This window comes from Taeniopygia guttata, chromosome 3 (genome assembly GCF_048771995.1).
Source record: "Taeniopygia guttata chromosome 3, bTaeGut7.mat, whole genome shotgun sequence".
NCBI classification, from domain to species: domain Eukaryota; kingdom Metazoa; phylum Chordata; class Aves; order Passeriformes; family Estrildidae; genus Taeniopygia; species Taeniopygia guttata.
In genome coordinates, this window is record NC_133027.1 from 96342999 (window position 1) to 96361941 (window position 18943).

The 18943-nt window shown below is 49.3% G+C and overlaps 3 protein-coding genes across 5 annotated transcripts in view; 2 read left to right on the top strand and 1 right to left on the bottom strand.

The window, feature by feature from the left end:
* The window catches only part of PPP2R5D (protein phosphatase 2 regulatory subunit B'delta), a 27886-nt gene extending 17478 nt beyond the window's left edge, over positions 1 to 10408 (top strand). For all 3 annotated transcript variants that reach the window (XM_030268900.4, XM_004175110.6, XM_030268901.4), the window contains exons 12-16: positions 1052 to 1179; positions 3968 to 4069; positions 6547 to 6619; positions 7066 to 7182; positions 7530 to 10408. In XM_030268900.4, the coding sequence (XP_030124760.2) occupies positions 1052 to 1179; positions 3968 to 4069; positions 6547 to 6619; positions 7066 to 7182; positions 7530 to 7667 (558 nt within the window). In that variant the 3' untranslated portion in view covers positions 7668 to 10408. The remainder of the gene's footprint in view (positions 1 to 1051; positions 1180 to 3967; positions 4070 to 6546; positions 6620 to 7065; positions 7183 to 7529) is intronic.
* Positions 10287 to 11612, bottom strand: MEA1 (male-enhanced antigen 1). The gene is made up of 3 exons (XM_002195416.7): positions 11218 to 11612; positions 11024 to 11138; positions 10287 to 10957 (listed from the first exon to the last, which is right to left on the bottom strand). Exons 1-3 carry the CDS (start codon positions 11428 to 11430, stop codon positions 10794 to 10796), a joined length of 492 nt encoding a protein of 163 aa, XP_002195452.4. The 5' UTR covers positions 11431 to 11612; the 3' UTR covers positions 10287 to 10793.
* A 187-nt stretch (positions 11613 to 11799) lies between these two features.
* Positions 11800 to 18240, top strand: KLHDC3 (kelch domain containing 3; the record flags this gene model as incomplete). Its single annotated transcript, NM_001245190.1, is given in 2 exon segments — positions 11800 to 11844; positions 18035 to 18240. A coding segment is annotated over 1 exon segment (124 nt), but the record flags the coding sequence as incomplete, so codon positions are not given.
* Positions 18241 to 18943: the final 703 nt, after the last annotated feature.

Below are 18943 nucleotides of genomic sequence, written 5' to 3' on the forward strand. Positions count from 1 at the left end.
GACCTTTGGGTGTGGAGGCAGCTACCAGAAGGAACTAAGGAGCTTGAATAAAATAGGGTAAAGGCTGGAGGAGAGACATCATGTACTTCAGAGCAGCCCTCATCTTTTGCCAAACTCTGAAGAACAATACTGAGAAACCTGGAGAAGGTGTAAACACTTTAAAACCTAAGAGAATTAACGCCAGAGGTGTCCCATACAGTCAAGCTGAACAGTCTACAGCTTGTCTGAAGAACAAGATTAGGAACTGACTTCTTGCTGTGTCTGAGCACCTTGATGGGAATGAATTTTCTCTGAGTGGATTGTGTGTTAATCTAGCAGAAAAAGGCTTAACCAGATCTTGAAAACTAAAAGAAAGTTAAGTGAACACAAAGTGAGTTTAATTTCATTTACTTGTGTGGAACAGTATGTTAAGGGAATGTAGCAAGTTCTGCGTTATCTGAATTGTAAAACTGAGTCTGGATGTCTCTTTTTTTTAGGTTTTCAAGCTAGCACTAAATGCAAAAATTACCTGTGTTGTCTGTCACTGTAGAAACTTGTTAGACTTGTTTGTCTTGTTAGAGCAGGATGGCTGCTCCAAGGTTTTCCGTATTTTCACCTTTACTTTCCGTATTTTCAATCAGGGGGTTGAATTGTGGGACTGGTGACTGAAGCATGCTTCAAAGCCCTGAGAGACTCTGTTGTGGGAAAGCCAGGAAGGAATGAAACTTTACAGAGGACAGTCTGAGGAAATGAAGAAGGCTTGGAGCTAATCTGAATTGGGACCTGGAGTAAATGACATTACTGTCCTTAAGAGTTGTGTAAAGGGTGTTGGAATCATGGGTATATTGACAGGCTTGTCTATTCAAGAATGTAAGGTTTGTCTCAGAAAAGTGAGAAGTGTCTGGCAGAGGCTAAGGCAAAGGAAGGATGAATGGCCTCATAGAAGTTCATGAAGGTCAGCCCTGTGCTGTGGGGAAGCATTTGGACTCCTTGGCTGGGTGGTGGCTTCCCTGTGCACCACAGGTGTTACTGGAAGGAGCCTCTTCAAGGATGCCTTTCTCTCCTGCTGCAGGTGGCAGAGCGAGCACTGTACTATTGGAACAATGAATATATCATGAGCCTGATCAGCGATAATGCAGCCAAAATCCTCCCAATCATGTTTCCAGCGCTCTACAAGAACTCCAAGAGTCACTGGAACAAGTAGGTCTTTCCCCCCATGCTTGGACACTTACTGGATTGTTTGACCCACTGGCAGTCTTGGGGCACGCTGCTGCAGTGCAGCAATGCATGGTACTTTGTGACAGCAGCTGCTGAGACAGGGGGTTGGTGGTGGTATCAATGTGTATCCGGGAAAAAGGAGATTTCCTGAACCCTCTGAGTTCTCTGTCAGCACCCCAGGAAAACCAATAGCCTTGTGCCCAGCCAGTCTGCCAGTGTCCTATTAGGGGGACCCTTCATTGAACAGTCCTGCTGTGTCAGTTCAACTGATTTACACAGGGAAATATGCCAACAGCATAAGAGAAACCACTCAGCAGATCATCCATTTTATTTATGTTCCCTGTTGCTGGTGGCTGCCAGTGCCTGAGAAGGACTTACACTGACAATTCATGGAATAACATTCCTCATTAACATAAAATTGTGTCAGGTTAAGGTTTGAGGTCTGCCAGTGAAAGCATCTGATTGCAAAAACATATTCTAAGCAGTTCAGAAAAGCACTAATTCCCAGTAAAAGTATCCAGTGTACAGAGTACATTTCTTGCCTACAGGGGAAGAAGCTGGGTTCAACCTGTTGACTGATGCCAGTAGTTACAATGGAGTCTTCCCTAACTTACTCCTATTCTCAGCTTACTTTTATACTATTTCTTTATGTTTAGGTGAAGCTCAAGTGACTCTTAGTTGTACATGCCTTTGTTATTGATTGGTGTAAGTTTCTTGCTTTGCTCAGAGGTGTAGTCAATAAAGCACAGAGCATGTGCCATGTGAGGGGTGGTCACGCTTTGGGGCGGGTGATTTTGGGAAGGGGATGTGTGTTAATACAGTTGTGTTGTAGTGAACTGAGCTCACCCGATGAGGGTGATTTTGCCTTGGGGATGTGCATTAATACACATTAATGCACATCCCCAACTTGTGTTGTGTTGTTCAACTACTTGTGTGGTAGTGAACCAAGCTTACCCAAGGAGGGTGATTTCTCCACAGTTCCTGGCTCAGCCACAAGGCACCTCCTATCTCCCGTGGCTGACAGGCCCTGTGCAGTTTATCAGCTGCAAAGCACCTTCGAGATCCCTCCCTGCCAGGACTCCAAGGGAACCTGGGGTGTTTCCACTCTGCTCCACCCTCTGTTCCATCCCCCTCAGCAGGGGCTGTGGCTGCAGGTTGTGTCTGTGGGGAACCATCCTGGAGCAGGCTTTGAGCGCACCAACAGCATTCCATCCAGGGAGCAGCAGCTGCAGTTTACCCTGTAAATCCTGTACTGTTGCAGCTTCTGTTAGGATGTGAATATAACTTCTCAGAGTCCTCTAATTTTGCCCCCAGTCATCTCTCCATGGGATGGAAAAGGGCCACAGCAGACCAGAGAGGCTTGCTTCTGCAAGGGTTGAGCAACCTGCATTTACCAGCCTTGGGACCATTGAGTCTGCATAGAGTTTGATACTTGCCTATCACTAATTTGCCAGTCTCTGAGAAGTGTGCAGTAGATTTTCCATCTGACTTCTGGCTGCTTGTTAACTAATGTCCCACCCTTATGTGCTCTGTGGCCAGAGAATTTGGCTAATACAGTGCCTGACTCCTTGAGTACAAGAAAAACAGAAAAAGGAGAACTAGCTGGGCAGCTGTCCATGTCAAATATTGTCCCCTGTGTCTGATTCCTAGATGCTACTCTGTTTTATGGTTCTCTTATCAACTTCCTTTCTTATTTAATTCCTTACCTAGTTAATTCAAGTTTCATTAATTTGATTTAACACACTTCCTTTAGTGAATTAGCTAAAAATTAATTCTAGGGAGGCTGGACAAGTCCAGAACTCAGAAAAGGACTTTGTGTTCTTGTCTGAAACCCTTCACCAGTTCTGTGTCCCTGCAGCAGCCAAGATTCATGATTCTGCTGTTCCTGTCTTTTCTGGTCTGCTTCCCAGTGGTATTTCAGAAGAAGTTCTGAAAGTCTTTTCCTCTTATTTCTCCTTGTCCTTGAGCAACAGCCACATCTTCTCAGGGCAGGCTGAGTACCTCAGATTCTCCTCTTCCTTCACATATTTCATCTTTTTGGTCAGACAGCCTGCTTAAGTCCAGGAGGGTTGCATCTCTCTTCGATATGCATTTGCAGAGCTGGTAGAGACACAGAGCTTAGTTGGCTGAATCTCATCTTTTGCCTCTGGGTCAGGTATTTCAGAGACAGCTTCAACACTTGTTTTCATTCTGTAGGAGAGTCTTTGTCCCATAGGGAGTTCACACACAGTGCAAGCTATCCATAAATCACTGACACAGAGCTGACTTTTCTTCTGTGATATTCCATGTGCTGGTTCCCACCTCTTCAGAGCTGCTGCCTGGCTGTGTTTTGGGCAACTCAGCGGAAAAGCTCATGACAAATACTGGCAGCCCAAAAAAGTCATTGTGTATATGTGGTGTGAACAGTGGGAGGCACTAAAGCCCCCTTGAAAACAGCAGTGAACAGGCCCCTAGCATCTTTCATTTCCCACTTCTAACTGCAAGAAATGAACACATGAATGTGTATTTTTGCACTCATTAATCTGACAACAGCAGGCCTGTCCCAGGGTCTTCTCTTTATTCTCCATCTCTTTCTCCCCGTTGTACAGTTCCTGCTGTGTTTATGGAAGGGATTTTGCCTTGGTAAGAGCTGGGATTGTATGAGAGTCTTTTGCCACATCACTGTAGAATGAGTTGCTGCTGCTGTTACCTCTTGTCTGTGCTGCTGGTGCCAGCTCAGGTGTAAGAACCTGCCCACCATGACTTGTTCTCTTTTCCTCGTTCTTTGCAGGACAATTCACGGGCTGATCTACAATGCACTGAAGCTCTTCATGGAGATGAACCAAAAGCTTTTTGATGACTGCACACAGCAATACAAGGCAGAGAAGCAGAAGTGAGTAAGAGGTTTTTCCCAAGTAACTTGAGCTCATCTTAAAGTCTCCTTGGGGTACAGTAACAGATGGTAGATGCCAGTAGGCAGAGGGGAAATGGAAAGGTGGTAAGTAATTATGTCAAAAAGTAGGATTCCTTACCCATAGCTATGAGTAGGGTTGAGGTGTGCCCTGATAAAAACCCTTTCAGTCCTGCTGAAGCAGGTGGCCTAGAAAAGTTGACAGAGTTTGCTGAGTCATGAGGAAATAGACTGCCACATAGAGAATACTCAGCTTTGTTCTGCTTTGGAAATACTTACCAGTTCATAAATGTTGTAGTGATGTCAGTATAATGCTATTGCTTTAGAAGGGCTTTTCTGAAGAGTTTTGCTGCAGTGGGCGTAATGCATCTTTCATGCCACAGGATGCTTTCAATTTTCCAGTGATAAGGATGGAATAATTCCTGCAGTTTCAAAGAGTGAATGATGGGGATAAAATCTGTGCTCAGCAAGTACCTGTGACATGATGCTGTAAAGAGGAAAGAACTCCACTTTTTCTGCTGCCTTGTGCTGATTTTGGTGCTTCTATGGCTTGCCTTGGTGAGCTGAGTCAGTCCAGTAAGCGAGAAGGAGACTTTTTTTTTTTTTAATCTATTTTCTGCTGACTTAGTGAAATAAAATAGTAAAACAATGCTCCTCATTCGTGGATGAGCCAGGGCTGCTGGTGGGGAGAGCAGAGCTAATCCATGCTGGGAGTGTGGAACTCTGGGGTACATTCTGTTGTTTTGTGAAATAGGAGTAAATAACTTGATAATAACTAATAAGTTGATTTATCAATCAGACCATTAAAAGATGGATAAACTGCTTATGGAGAAATTAAGTTTTTTTAGGATTGTTTTTTTCCCATTCTAGGGTGTTAGTGAAGCCCACCAATAACTTCACATATATTTTAAGTCACAGTGACAGTACATTTCCTACAAGATCTACCTGGTGTTTCCATCAGGAGTTTTCTCTCCCTGTTTAGCTGCTGACCTGCTGAAGGTGACTGTTCCCAGCACTGGTGTGTGACTGATGGAGAATTGTTCTGAAAAAGTTCAACAAAAGAGCTCAGTGCTGTCCAGTAAAAGGATGGGTAGTGCTGCAGTTTTTTGCTTATGTTAAGATGATTTTTTCCTTTTTTTTTGTCTAGTGCCTCTCTGCCTAATTAGGCTTCAGAAAACCTTGTGCTGTGAACTAGAAAACAGCATGTGTGGGAAGGATTGCATGTGCAAACAAACTCAGTAGATAGGAAATGGGGAAAAGGAGAGAGTCGTATGTTCTCTGTTAGGCTGCAACCAGATGTTGAGAGGTCTGATTATGGCTTAGCCTCATTTTTAATGAGGTAACATGCCTACAAGTGACATGCCAGCTCGGGCCTGTCACTGCTGCACCCCTAGCTGTGCAGCCACAGTCAGGGTGGTCATGAGGGACAAACTCTGCAGGGACATGTGGTGAGGCTGTCTCTCTGCTGTTGAATGTAAATGGTCTGACTGCACCTTTCTAGTCTCCCCAGACACCTTGAAACTGGATTGTCAGAATCCTTTAGAAAAACAGTGAGGAAGTTGGAGCAGATAGTATCTTGTCCTGAATGGGTTATTCATTTGGGTTTTTTTGGGATTGGTTTGTTGGAGGTGATTTTGTGACCCTTTGTTTTCTGGTTGATTCATCTGCTGCTTGAAACCTTGGCAGCTTCATTCTCATTCTAAGCCTACATGACTTTAAAGAGTGTGATGTCATTACAGAGTATAAGAACTTCCTTAACATGGATACACAGGGCACTAGAGAACCAGTAGCTGGGATGAAAACCATGTAGCTAATATAAATAAAGCAATGATTTTAGTGCAGATGTTTAAAATGTAGAAGAGAGTAACAAGGGGTTATTCTTACGTCTGTTTGCAGTGAACATTCACTGTCCTATGTGCCCCTGCTGAACAGTCACTTCACATGTGTGCCAAAATCTGTGCCAAGTTCAAGAGCTGTGCCTGGGCTATTAGGGCAGCTCTCTGGTGTGTTATGGTTAGAGAGAGAAGGAACAGTGGGCAGTGGGACCCCAGTTCTGTTGGAAATTATAGTCTGTCCCTCTGCATCTGGGGGGCACTAGAAAAATGTGTGTTTGAAATCCAGACCGGTGTCATGGTGTTACCCCAGAAACCAGACACTCTGCTCTACTCCTGGCAGCACAAAGCCAGGCCAAAAGTGCCTGTGCAGCCCAGTGTTGCTACCCTGTGCTCTGAGGTGAGCGAGGAGCATGCCTGCCTACCCTCTGCTAGTGTAGTGTGCCCCCTCTTCTTGCCTCGTCTCACCTGTAGTCTTAGAATTAGGTAGAATTAGGGGTCTCTGAATAACAGAGCAGCTCTTCCCCTTGCCTGTACTTTTCTGCTGTCTCTTGGCTTTTATCATCCTGTGAATGAAAGCTGTGCTTTCCCCAGGAGTTCACACTTGCTCTCGCTCTCTCTGTGCAGGGGAAGGTTCAGGATGAAGGAACGAGAAGAAATGTGGCAGAAAATAGAGGAGTTGGCTCGACTGAACCCCCAGGTGAGTGACAATAGGACCTAGAATGAATGAGGCAAGAATGTGCAGGGTCTTGACCTGCTTCCTCAGCCCATGAAAGCAGGTTTTAGCATCTGATCTCAGTCCTGTGGACACTGCTGCAGCAGTGGTGTGTCTCACCCAAAAAACAGTGTCCTGGGAATGTTGGCAGTGTTTTTCAGGCTATAGCACTGACCTCTTAAGTATTGCCTTATAGAGAGCATGTATGTATTTATGGACCACACTCTGAACTGCAGCTGCACATGCAATGTGCTGGAAGTCAGAGGGGACAGGGGAGGAGAGGATACTGTTCCCTGCCTGTGTCCCTGCTGCTGCCTTTCCGGGGACCAGAGAAGGCAGCTGGAAGAACTGTGCCATGCCGTGTTAGCATGCTGGGGGAGGTGTGGTGTTGGATGGAGTGCTGACTCTCCAGCTGTCTGTGTTGTCTGCAGTACCCTATGTATTATGCACCTCTACCCTTGCCTTCTGTGTGCTGTATGGAAACGGAGACCCCGACTGCAGAGGATATACAGCTACTGAAGAAAACAGTGGAGACGGAGGCCGTGCAGGTGCGTAGGTGACTTCAGGTCCTTTCACAGTTGATCCCAGTCCAGCCAGGACATCAGCATAGCCAGAGCTGGCTCTTTCCAAATGTTCTGAAGGTAAATGCCACTACTCTCACCCCTCATCATTAAGAGATCAACCTGTAGTCTGAAGACTGGAGTTTATCTAACCTTCTCACTCTCGAAAAAGCGCCAGTGGGACTTTCTTGTGTCCTTTTGGTCTATGTTTGGCTGTCAGCCTGTTCTGAAGCGTGCTGCAGTGCCACTCAGCATAACCTAGAGCAGTTGGAGTCAGAGGCTGAAGGCATGAAGGGGTTTGCTACTGATTCACGACTCCTTTGATTTGTTTGTAGATGCTGAAAGACATTAAGAAGGACAAAGTTTTGCTGCGCCGGAAGTCTGAGCTTCCGCAGGACGTCTACACTATAAAAGCCTTGGAGGCCCACAAGAGAGCAGAAGAGTTTCTCACCTCAAGCCAGGAGGCTCTCTGACGGGCTCAGGAGCTGGCCCAGGAAGCTCTGCCCCATCCCTTTCCTCCAGGGGTCATGGAAATGCACTCGGTTCTCATGTATAAGTAAGGAATGAACATGGTGAGCTGTGCCTGTCCTCCACTCCATCTGCATACCTCCAGGGTAGATCTGATTTTATGTTATAACTTGTATCTCACCACTGTCGTGTCCTCCTGCTTTTTCTCCATCCTCCTGCTTTCCCACCTGGCTCTGCAGGCATTAGAGGAGCCTGTCTGACCTCTGCTTTTTATCAGTCCAGGCAGGACTCACTTCACTGTGAGCTGCCGCCTGATTCTTACTCTGCCAAGAAGCCAGAGCCTTGCTCAGGCTCTGTGTTGGGCAGAGCCTTCCATGCATGGCTCAGTGTGCTGCTCCAAACTCCAAGTGCCCATCTCTGCCCCTGTGCTGCCTGTGCAGCTGAGCCCTGGCATGGTCAGAGGCCAGGCTGAGCTTGGGGCAGAAGCAGAGTTTGTGAAGGCTCTGCTGCCTCTCCAGCCTGCCTTGGGGTGCAGTTCCATAGTTGAAGGGTCTTAATGGACAGCAGAGGAAATGTTTACTTCCACTTTTCTTTTGCTACAAGCTCCTTGTTTTGTTCCCCTGTCAGTGGAGTGGGGGTTCAGTGCTTTGCCACCCCCAGTTAAGCTGGGTGCAAGCACTACATACTATTGCAGTCCTCCCTTTAGAGCATCCTTAGAAGCTCTCTTGTGAGAAAGTGAATTACTTCTGCTGTTTGTGTTGGTCCTTGCTGACTCATTTCCTTCCCAATGTCTCGGGTTAATTGTGGGCCCAGAATTAACTTCCCGCTTTGTAGCAGGTGTCAGCCACTGACTTCCACCTTCTTCCTCTACCTGCTCAATTAAAATACTCCTGCAGCTCTCCCTTTGTCTCTGTATCCCATCCTTAGCTCTTCAGGGCCAGGGTTTCTAGGAAGCTTGTGCTGCTAGTCATTTCCGCAAGCCAGTGGAAGCAATGGCTACACCTCATAGGGTGTGGCTGAGTTTGAGTGTTCAGTTGTCTTCTCATTATTATCAATGGCTAAGCACTACTGCTGAATCGCTTCCGTGGGTGCTCTGAGCAAAGTTCACCTGTCCTGTTACGTGTGCACCTGCTGTGGCCCGAGGCCCTTGTTAGATATCACATGGTGCATCGGGGTGCTAACTTAGCATTTAGAAACACTTGCTGATAGCCCAGGGGCTTGCGCAGCACTTGGGCGCTACTGTGATCCAGCTTTCACCCCTGTTGTTTGTGGTGCAGATTTAGTGCCAGGCCAAGGTGCCACCTCAGAGGCTGGTTTGTCATAGAGAGGGAGTCCTTGCTTCTTACCTGCTGCACCTGCTTTCTTGACACATAAGCTTAAGTGGGTTTGCAGCAGTGCAGGGAGTCTGCGGGGTTGGGGCTGGCCTGACACTGCTTTGCAATGGCACGGGATGTTGTAGAAGGTTCTGGTGTATCTGCCTGTCCTCACCAGTAAACCATTTCCAGGTCAGAGGATCACGCCCTCTAATCTTTCTGCTGGTGTGCAGCACATCTTTCCTCCAACCCCAGCGAGGCTGTTTTGACCTGTGTATCCTGCGTTCCTGCCCCGTGTAGCTCTCTCCCAGCTCAGCCCGTATCAGGAATGCCACCATCTCTTGGGAGGAGCTGGCAGGTGCATGTGTGAGATCCCCCCCAGTCACGCAGGGCCCCACCTCCCCTCCGCCTCACACAACGGGCCAGTTCATCAGGAGACTTCCGAAACACCTCAGGGAGGTTATTGCTTATTTTGAACATTAGTCTGAGCTCATGATCAGCTGCCAATCAATTACCTCACGCCTGGCACAGCATGTGGACATGCACCGGGTGGTGCCAGAGCAGCACAGCGGAAATGAAGGCTGCCAGGCTCAGGCTGGGCAGGAGGCTCCTTCCTGTTTCAGCACAGGCTCTCCAACTGGCTGCTTGCATTGCGCTGTAAGCCAAGACCTCATTTTTAGATTGCTACAGCATGGTGTGCCATCACTTGAGCCTGCTTGCTGCTGCGCAGTGGCTGCCTTTCCCCGCTGTGGGCTGCTCTGCCTGCGGAGGGAACAGAATCTTGTGGTGTGCAGGGGCTGGCACTGTCCTGCAGATGATCTGTCTCTGCTGGCAGCCGCTGACCCTGGCCAGAGGAATGCTGCTGGGGTTGTGCCATGTGCAGGGGCAGGATTGTAACACATCATGATTATGTGCTGTACAGCTTTGATGTTCCCATAGCTTTTTGTGTCTTGTTTTGGGTCAGGGAACTTAGGCTTAGTACCTTCACATCATCCTTTTTTTGCTGCCTATTCATTCCAGTGTCCTGGACACCTCAGAAGGGGACCATGTGAGACAAGGGGGAGTGTGCTCACCCTCTCACTACATGTACTGCTCATAGGCAGACTTGAATCTGCCATGCTACGGCTGCCCCTTGCTCAATACTTGGTTTCTAGCATTAGTGCTGCTCATTTCTGCCTATGCCTTTCCCCACATCAGCCAAATGGACAGAACTGGAGCTGCCTCTTCCACTCCACCTGGCTTGCTCCTCCCAAGGGAAAAAGCAAAACTACTGCATTCACACCCTGGACACAAGTATTAAGCTGCTTACAGTTCATATGTACATATGGTGTACTTTATTTTCAGTAGAGCATTACATAGTATGAAAGTGTTGGATTTTGTACAGATGTCCCTGTATGTACAGAACTAAATAAAACCAATCTCTTGGAATGACACATCTTGCTCCACCTGTGATATTCCAACACACAGACCCTATCCTGAGAAGGAGGGGCCCTAGCCTGGAGAGTGACTTCTCTGCTACTGTCAGCATGGGGCCAAGTCCATGGGCAAAGCCAGCCAAGCCCCATCGCCCCATATGCATCCAGGCATGGCAAGCAATCTTCCTCAGAGGTAGAGGAATCCAGCACAAGATCATCACATTGACTTATTCACCAGCCAGAACCCAGAAAAAGGAGGGGGAAGGAAAATCAAACAATGTCAGTGGGACAAACTGGAAGGTTGATACTGGCAAGTCCTGTCAGCACCTGGCTTAGAGGCAGTGGGTGCTTCCAGGGTGGAGGGAGGGCTGGGGTTGGCAGCCCCTGTGCCACAGCCCAGCACTCAATTCCACTGAGGCCGGGGGCCGCCGAGGCTCTGCCGGGCCTGCAGCGTGCGCTGCACCACATCCTTCCACTGCTCCTCCGAGATCTGGCTAGCCCAGGCTGGGATGCCCAGGGTGGGCAGCTTCACGCTGGCCATCGTCCTCTTCACCAGCTCCACGTGCTCTGGGAACAGAGAGGCCGTGAGACCGCGGCGGAGCTCCAGGAGCGTCCTGCCGGAGACGCGGTTACCTGCATCCATGGGGATGGAGCTGTGGCTGCTCTGAGCCGTGGCGCCCTCCGCTGCTTCCCCCTCATTCTCCTCCTCGCTGTCCACCGGCGGGTCGGGCAGGTGCAGCCTCAGCATCTGCGGAGAAAGGCGGGCAGCGGGGGTCGGGGCCGCGGGTGCCCCCAGCCCCGGCCCGGCGGGAGGCGCTGGGCGGTACCTGCAGCCGCTCCTGCAGGCCGGGACCCGCGTCGCCGAGGCCCTGCTCCGGTTCCTGGCTCAGCGGCTGATACAAGTACCCGCCGCCTTCCTCCTCTTCCTCCTCCTCCTCCTCCTCATCGCCGCTCCACCCCGCTGCGCCGTCAGGGCCCTCCGGCGGCCCGGGCTCCCGGGGACAGACGCGCTCGGGGCCCATGCTCCGCACCACCGCCATACACCGGGCGCGGCGCCGAGGAGGTGCCGCCGCCGCCTCCCGGAACCTCCGCGGCCGCCGCGGGGCACTGTGGGTGTTGTAGTCCCGAAGCGGGCCCCGGGCGCGGCGGGCGGTGCCGCCGGCACGCACCGCTGATGCTATCGAGTGTCGCCACCGAGTGTTGCCATCTCGGTCTGGGCCGGGACCGGAGCGGCGCGCCGGGGCCGGGCCCGGGCGGGGCGGGGAACCCACGGAGCCGCCCCTGAGGGAGGCCGGGGCCCGGTACCGCACAAGGGCCTGTCGGGGCCGTGCTACTCCGGCGGTGGGGGGGGAGTGCCCACGGACCCGGGCGGGGCCACGCCGCACTACAAGTCCCAGGGAGCGGCGGGAGCTCCCGTCGGAGCGGGGCTGTTGGAGCTCCTTGTACGGGCACAGGTACGGTACTGGGGCTGGGGCCGCAGGGGCGAGGGCAGCCAGCAGAGCCGTGCCGCGGCTGGGGGAGGGCGAGGCCGGTAGGCACCGCCGAGCCCCTCCGTGAGGGCCGGGGGCGCGGGGCCGCCGCCCTGCCCGGGTGCCCTCGGCCGGGCCCGCGGGCAGCGGGTGGGCGCGCGGGGCGGCTCCGAGGGGCTCGGGCGGGGAGCGGCGGCCAACGGTGCTGGAGCGTGTCCAGAGCTGGGCAGAGGAGGTGCTGAAGGGTCCAGAGAGTCAGTCCTGTGAGGGGCGGCTGAGAGAGCTGGGGGTCTTCAGCCTGGAGAAAAGGAAGCTCAGGAGAGACCCTGTCACTCTCTACAACTGCCTGAAAGGAGATTGTTGCCAGGTGCGGGCCGGCCTCTTCTCCCAGGTAACAACTGACAGGCAGGTCAAGAGGAAATAGCTTCAAGCTGCACCAGGGAAGGCTTAGATTGGATATTAGAAAAAATTCTTCACGAAAAGGGTGGTTTGGCATTGGAACACGCTGCTCAGGGAAATGGTCGAATCACCACCCCTGGAAGTGTTAAAAAAATCTGTAAATGTGGCACTTTCAGGACATGGGTTAGTGGTGGGCCTGGCAGTGTTGGGTTAATGGCTCGGCTCTGTGATCTTGGTGGTCTTCTCCATCCTTAAAGGATTCTGTGACCCTACACACCCCTATCCTCCCCAATAGGTCTGTGTCAGGGAGGCTGCTCTTCTGCCCTGGCATGACCTCTGCTGCACCTTGTCTCTCCATCCCGTGGGCTCCTGTGGTTTCACAGCATTTATTCTCTCGCCCAGTTGTGGATGCTGTGGGGCTGCATGCCTGGTTTCCCCAGTCCCATGTGCCCGGCAGAGGGAAGGTTGGCACCTGTGAGCCTGCCCTGTGTGTGGCCAAGCCCAGCAGACCACTCAGCCTGGGGATCAGTGTCAGTGCAACAGGGGGGCAGAAGAACAAACTGATGTAGCCCTGTGTAAAGCAAGAAATGCCCTGCTGGCTGTCAGCTCAGCTTTCCTGAGCCTGCTTCCCAACCCAAGGGCTGCCCTTGGCGGCAGCCCTTGGAAACAGCTTAACAGGCTAAGACAAATTCCTGATGGGGAAGTAGAGGTCAAGCAGTATCTCCAAAGCTTAGGCACACTCCATAGAGAAGCTGGGGTTTGGGAAGCAAGGTGAAGAATAGAAGCCAGCTCAGTAGGTGCAGAATCTCAGCTAGGCTTTAGGCAGAAGTAAGTCAGCAATGGGCAAAATATTTGGTGAAAAATAAGGAGATGGTGAGGCTGGCTGTAGGGGGGCCACTGGGATAAATTTGTGCCTGAGCAGAGTGGTCTGTGATTCCCGTGGCTAACATGAGCTTCGAGAGCAGGCTCAGTTCATGAGCTCAAGGGCTGTTCTAGCACCATCTAATTTACTGGGGCTGGAATTGCATTGTGAGCATCTGAGCTATTGAATGTGCAAGCTTGCAGTTTCGCACTGCCTTAGCACAAATGCTCCAAGCATTAGATAAATGTCAAGCACAAGTGAAGAAAGCAGGTTGTTCTCATGTTATCTCTAACAGTATGTTGGATGTGCTTGAAATAGAACGGTCTATATGGACTGCTGTGAACTAGCTGGGCTATTTTAAGGGTTACTAAACCTTGTGGCTGGTGTCTTTTGGGAGACGGGACTGAGGCAGCTACACGGTAGGATTTGCTCTCTGGAGCAGCTTTGCAGAGTAGGCTGCTCTTCTTGGGGTGCTGCTGTAAGTCTTGGGGTGACAGAATGAGTCCTTGAAAATCCGGGCCACTTGCTGATGGGTTTCTCCCCCTTGCTTTGAGAATTGGATACAGCAAGGCTACTCTGAGCAGCTTTTAGAAATGGCTCTAGGTTTCCTTTTGTGTGCAGAGAGAAGTGAGAGAGCCCAGTGAGCTCCCTTTGAGCAAAGAAGTAGATCAAGGATATATGGGTTTGTTTTAAGATCATCACCTGCCTACTGTACTTGGAGATGTTCAGTAGCTTTCTATCTTGAATGAAGTATTTTCATAACTCATTGTAAGGTTTGAAAATACTAAGCCTAAAGCCAGTAGAACAAAGTGAAAAAATCTGACTAAAACTTGGTTTGTTTTTTTGTTGTTGTTTTGGAGGTGTTTTTCTATCTGTGTCACAGTGCTCAAGTCACCACTACAGTTTTGGAAGATATGCTAGTGAGCAATTGAGTGATATTTTTGTTGATCTCAGATGTCCGTATGCTGTGCTGTTAGGCTCTTGTTAGGTGTAAACTGGAGCAGTTGGGATGAAGGTTGTTGCAGGCATTAAGTGCATCCTCAGGCAACAGCACAACCAGAGATATGGGAGTGCTGTCTACAGGTGCTGTATTGGAAGAGCTGAATTAAATCTGATTGTTCCCTGGCTTAGCAGTGAAATGTTTTGTGGCAGAGGAACAATGCACTGTTGTTCTCACTTAATTTCCAGCATCACCAACATCAGGTACTTCACCAGTAAGTGAAGCATGTCCTGATTTTTAGAAATGCACTTATTCCTGGTTAATGACAGGACTTACCAGGGTTTCAAAATTTCTCTGCATCCCCTGTGCTTTACTGTATTTCTGGATAGATCATAGCAGACCAGGGAACTCGGGAGTTGTGAAGATTGCATGGTTGGAAGTAAGAGATCTATTCGTTTTTGGAGAGGGGAAGTGAGGATCTAACCTGAGGCAGTGGAAGCAAGTGGTGGCTTGAACAGAAGCTGTGATTCTGTGTGCCTCATCTTGCAGTTCCCTCCCAGTTCTCTAATACAATTTGCCTCTGTCTTACCAATATTTTTGTGTTTTATAATCTACATCACTATTGCTGGTGTCCTAAATGAGAAATCACAGAATGTATCTTGCATAATCTAATATTGTACAGTTGGGGGAAATTGTTAGTAAATTGTATCTTATCAATTTTGTGTTTCCTTCTCTCCTTGGCTGTGTCCTCTGTGATCTGTAAAGAAATCTAAGCTGTAGCTTAATGTCAAATGCACTTCTACTAAGAAAGCCTGATAGGAATGAGACTGAAAAGTGGTTTATTTATGTCCTCATTTATATAATAAAAATGGAAATCAAACTTGAAATGGAAAAATGAGTGGTTGAAATCAAACTTGAATTCAACTGTGTCCATAGTTGTAGGTCAGAAAATATTGTTTTTTCCCAAAATGTGTGTCTAACTCCTATTTGCAGATAGTGCACAGAGGGGGCTTGGAGGTGGAAAACACTTTGGACAGAAGATTGGTCTAAGGAAACTATTGCAAATAAGGCAGGTGAGATGAATCTGGAGCTGGGCAGAGAAAGCATGGGGCAGAGTAAAGGAGGCATCCTCAGGAGACAAGACTGTGCAGGGAGGAGGGGAGGCTAGGCCTGTGTGTGGCTGAAAAGGGGCAGACAAATGCCTGGTGATGGCAGGAAGATGTCATAGTTCCAGAGTAGGGTTGTGGCCAGTGGAAGAAGAGGAAGATGGGAGTTTGCGTGGATGCTTTTATTACAGCGTAGAGAAGAGCACTTGGTTTTGGAAAATCCCCGACAGCTTGTTAAACCCTGTTTTCCCGTGACCCTGTAAAGATTACTTCATGCTTCTGGTCATTCTCTCTTCGTGAAGTGTTCAGATGAGTGTTTGCTTTTCTTGGCTCTGAGGAGGGACGGCAGGAGGCTGTGCTGGCAAAGCTCTGTGTTTGCTCTAAAGGGGTATCCCCGGACAGAGCCAAGGCAAAGTACAGCCAACTTCCATCCCATTGCCCTCACCACCACTCCAAACCTGCCAGTCACCTGGAAGGCACTCATCTGGGGAAAAACGTTCCCAGTAATTGTAGGAAACAGCATTTCAACATTGTTGCTTCAACCTCAGTATCTTTCTTGCAGTGCCAGGGATTGGGCCTGGAGCTGCTGTGGACCACATTTAACCTCTTGGGATGAGGCGCCTTCTGATGGAAATAGCAGAACTGCTGGGGAAGGGTAGCCAGCTCCTGTGGCAGTTATAGGACCAGCATCCTTGCACCTCAAGGGAAGTCCCAAGGATGAGGAAGAGTTTTCCCAGCCTTTCTGACAAAAAAGGCAGGGGCCTTGGTACAATGCCTGCCTGCTGTGCCAAGCGGCTGTGCTCCTCTACCTCAGTAAGAACCAAGCAGAGAACTAGGAAGTAAGATTCATCCTCTTAGTCCTCCTGGACTGGGCTCAGTCTGAAGGGTGTTGAAAATATTGATGCTGGTGATAAAGACCAGTTAAGCTCCTTGAGGAGTCTTTTACAGAACAAGAAGAGATTTTTTTTTTTTTTTTTTTACTTAAACAAGAAGAGATTATGAGGAAAACATGGGTTAGATTTTTCAGTAATAACTTGTGACTGAGGCAGGAAACAGATTTAGATATGTGAAGTCTTCAAAATAGCTTGGAAGGTGACTTTGGTGGGTTCCATGGAAACTCACCCGTTCTGTAGCTTTGCAGAGGACTTATACAAGAGTGCTGCCAGGCTTAAAAAAAAATAGTTGCTTAAGGGAAAAAAACCTGCTAGATCTGAAATTGAAGCATGGTCTGTAGAAGATGGGGGCTGTTCTTGGGCCCTTCTGGAGCACCCCTGCTGGAGCAAAGCTTGCTGCAACTTTCTGGATTACTGACTTCAGTTTATGTTAGGGTGGTTGCTGCAGGAACAGGCAGATTTGCAGGAGAGACTCCTGTTACAATAAGGCTGCAGGATGGTCTCTGTTTGGGCTTTGCACATGTCCTGTCACTGTAACATTCATGTACAGAGCATGAAGACAACTCAAAAAATAAATAACTTTAAAAAGAAGCTACTCAAATTTTTATGACATTAGGAAGTTCTGGAATGAGGTGACTGGTTACTGAATGGTTTTGAACTGTCCATGGACTCAGTGGATGAAGCTGGAAGCCTAAGCTGTGCTTCATGCCAGGAGCTCCCTGTTGGTGGCATCTCTTATTCTTCCACAGGAGGGGATAAAATGTGAGTGGGTGGGTGGGCTGGGCGCTGGGCTGGTCAGGCTGCTGATGGGCCTCGTTGTGAGCAGTGATTCCACTTGACTGAACGGCTGGGGGTGGCCAACTGGAGCAGAGCAGCATGGCACAGCCCCTCTTGCTGCCCTCTAGCTATTTCAGAAACCTGAAACAGGAGGGAAATACTCCTTGCCAAAACTCACTACTTCACAAAATGAAATGGGGCAGAGCATAGGGATTTAGTCCTTGTTCAAAGGCATCCCCAAATTTCTTTGGATTCTGCAAAGGCTAAAACTGATAGTGGGATGGGAACATGTTGACTGAATCTTTCAATAACCTAGAACCAAGAAATAAAATAAGAGTTTTATTTGTGCTGTCTGAAACACTGACATCTCTTCTAATGGCTGTTTTTCAGCTAGGAGAAAACTGTTAAAAATCAAACTGACCTGCTGTTTCAGGAGCACCCAGGCAGGACTCTGCTCTAGATTCTTAGATTCAAAGGAGAATCTCTGCAAGAATCAGCTGTGGTGACTTCTCTAAGATATGATCTAAGCCATCTGTTTGAGGAATGAAGAATATCAGTTGCCTAACAAAATGTGATGCTACAGAATTTTCATAGTTATGCCTGGGTTTGCTGTGGGAGGAAAAGACCTTTTCTGAGCATTAGCAAAGCGCTTGCTCCCTAGATTAGAGGGTTTCTGCTCTCTTCTGTCTAATTAGATTGAACCCTAGTGCTCAAGTCAATGAGTCCAAATGCTAATGTTGTCACCCACCCCCATAACAGGAAGTTGGTTTCTTTATGTAGGGGTAGTCCTTTGGAGGTTTTTTATTGGGTGTTTTGTTTTAATCTTTTCCTCTGCTGTTTCTCAGAACTGGTCCAATGAGCATGCTCTTCCCTCTGGGTTTGTTCTTTTCACCTTCACTGGTGGCTCTCGCTGGGTGTTTTCATTCATGCAGACAAATGACTGTGACGTGTGTGTGGCCAGGCCGAAGGTGTTTGGCTGGGGCTGCCTGTGCAGCCACCCTGGGGGGTTTTGTGTGCAAGGGCATCTCTGCTTGCTCCTCTGAGCCCTGCTCTGTGTCCCCTTCCCAAGAGGAACGTTTCCAGTTGGGAGGCGGGTGAATGAGGGTACATTAAGGTAACCTTTGTAGCAGGTATTAAGGGAAGATAGGAAGAGGTGCAGGATGGATCTTGTTATTTTGGCATTGTGTCTGTGTTGCAGAGCCAGGTGACGTTGCAGTGGTCTCGGAAGCATGTGGCTGTGGCACTGGGGGCCCTGAAGACCGCCTGGCTTGCAGGGAGGAATGCTACGGTGGGCAGTGCACTTGGAAGGTGGGCCACGGAGGGTGAACCACGCGGCCGTGGCTGTCGGGCACAAGGTCTATTCCTTTGGTGGGTACTGCTCTGGAGAGGACTATGAGACCCTGCGGCAGATCGACGTCCACGTTTTCAACGCAGGTAAAGGTGTCCTTGTGGGGCACAAAGGACTTCCTTGCTGGGCTCAGTTATTGCTCTTCTTGTCTGCTGCTGCCTGGCATGTTATACCCTAATATGTTGTCTGGTTTTTAATTTCCAGGAAACGTTATCAGAGTAGGTAGGAGCTTCTTTCTTTGTGCAGCCTTGCAGTTTCAGCTTCAGGGGCAGAACACAGAGGGGCTGTAGTTCATCTGACTGCTAGGATAAGGACTCACTGAAGTAGTCACATAGTCAATAGCTTGGTTTGTCCTTGTTCTCTGTGGACACAAACTCAGCCAGGTGCAAAGAAGTGGTATTGAGCTGGCTCAAGTCACCCCTCCAGTTTGCAGCATGTCCATGTTCAGCTGCCCATAGTGTGGAAGGAGAGGGTGTGAACCAGTGCACTCAGTTAAGATTCCAGGTGTAGACATCTGAGCTGTTTCCCTGTGGGGACAGGTGACAACGGGTGCCAGCATGATGGAGTATGTAGGGGCATGTGGCTAGGAGGGAGGCCTTCCCATTTTGGTAACAGCTATCGTGCAGATTCGCAACATAGCTTAGAAAAGCATCTGCAACTGGAGCCGTTTGTGTAGGGTAACCAGTACCTGTCATGAGGCTGAGTTGGAGTCATGGCTGTGCTGGCACAGGGTGTATTTCTTGATTTAGTGCTCCTTGA

Coding starts and splice junctions, on each gene's coding strand:
- MEA1 (XM_002195416.7), bottom strand. CDS start 11,430: ATGGCGGTGGTGCGGAGCATGGGCCCCGAGCGCGTCTGTCCCCGGGAG. Junction 11,139..11,217: donor GCCTGCAGGAGCGGCTGCAG/GTACCGCCCAGC, acceptor CTTTCTCCGCAG/ATGCTGAGGCTGCACCTGCC. Junction 10,958..11,023: donor CTCCATCCCCATGGATGCAG/GTAACCGCGTCT, acceptor CTCTGTTCCCAG/AGCACGTGGAGCTGGTGAAG.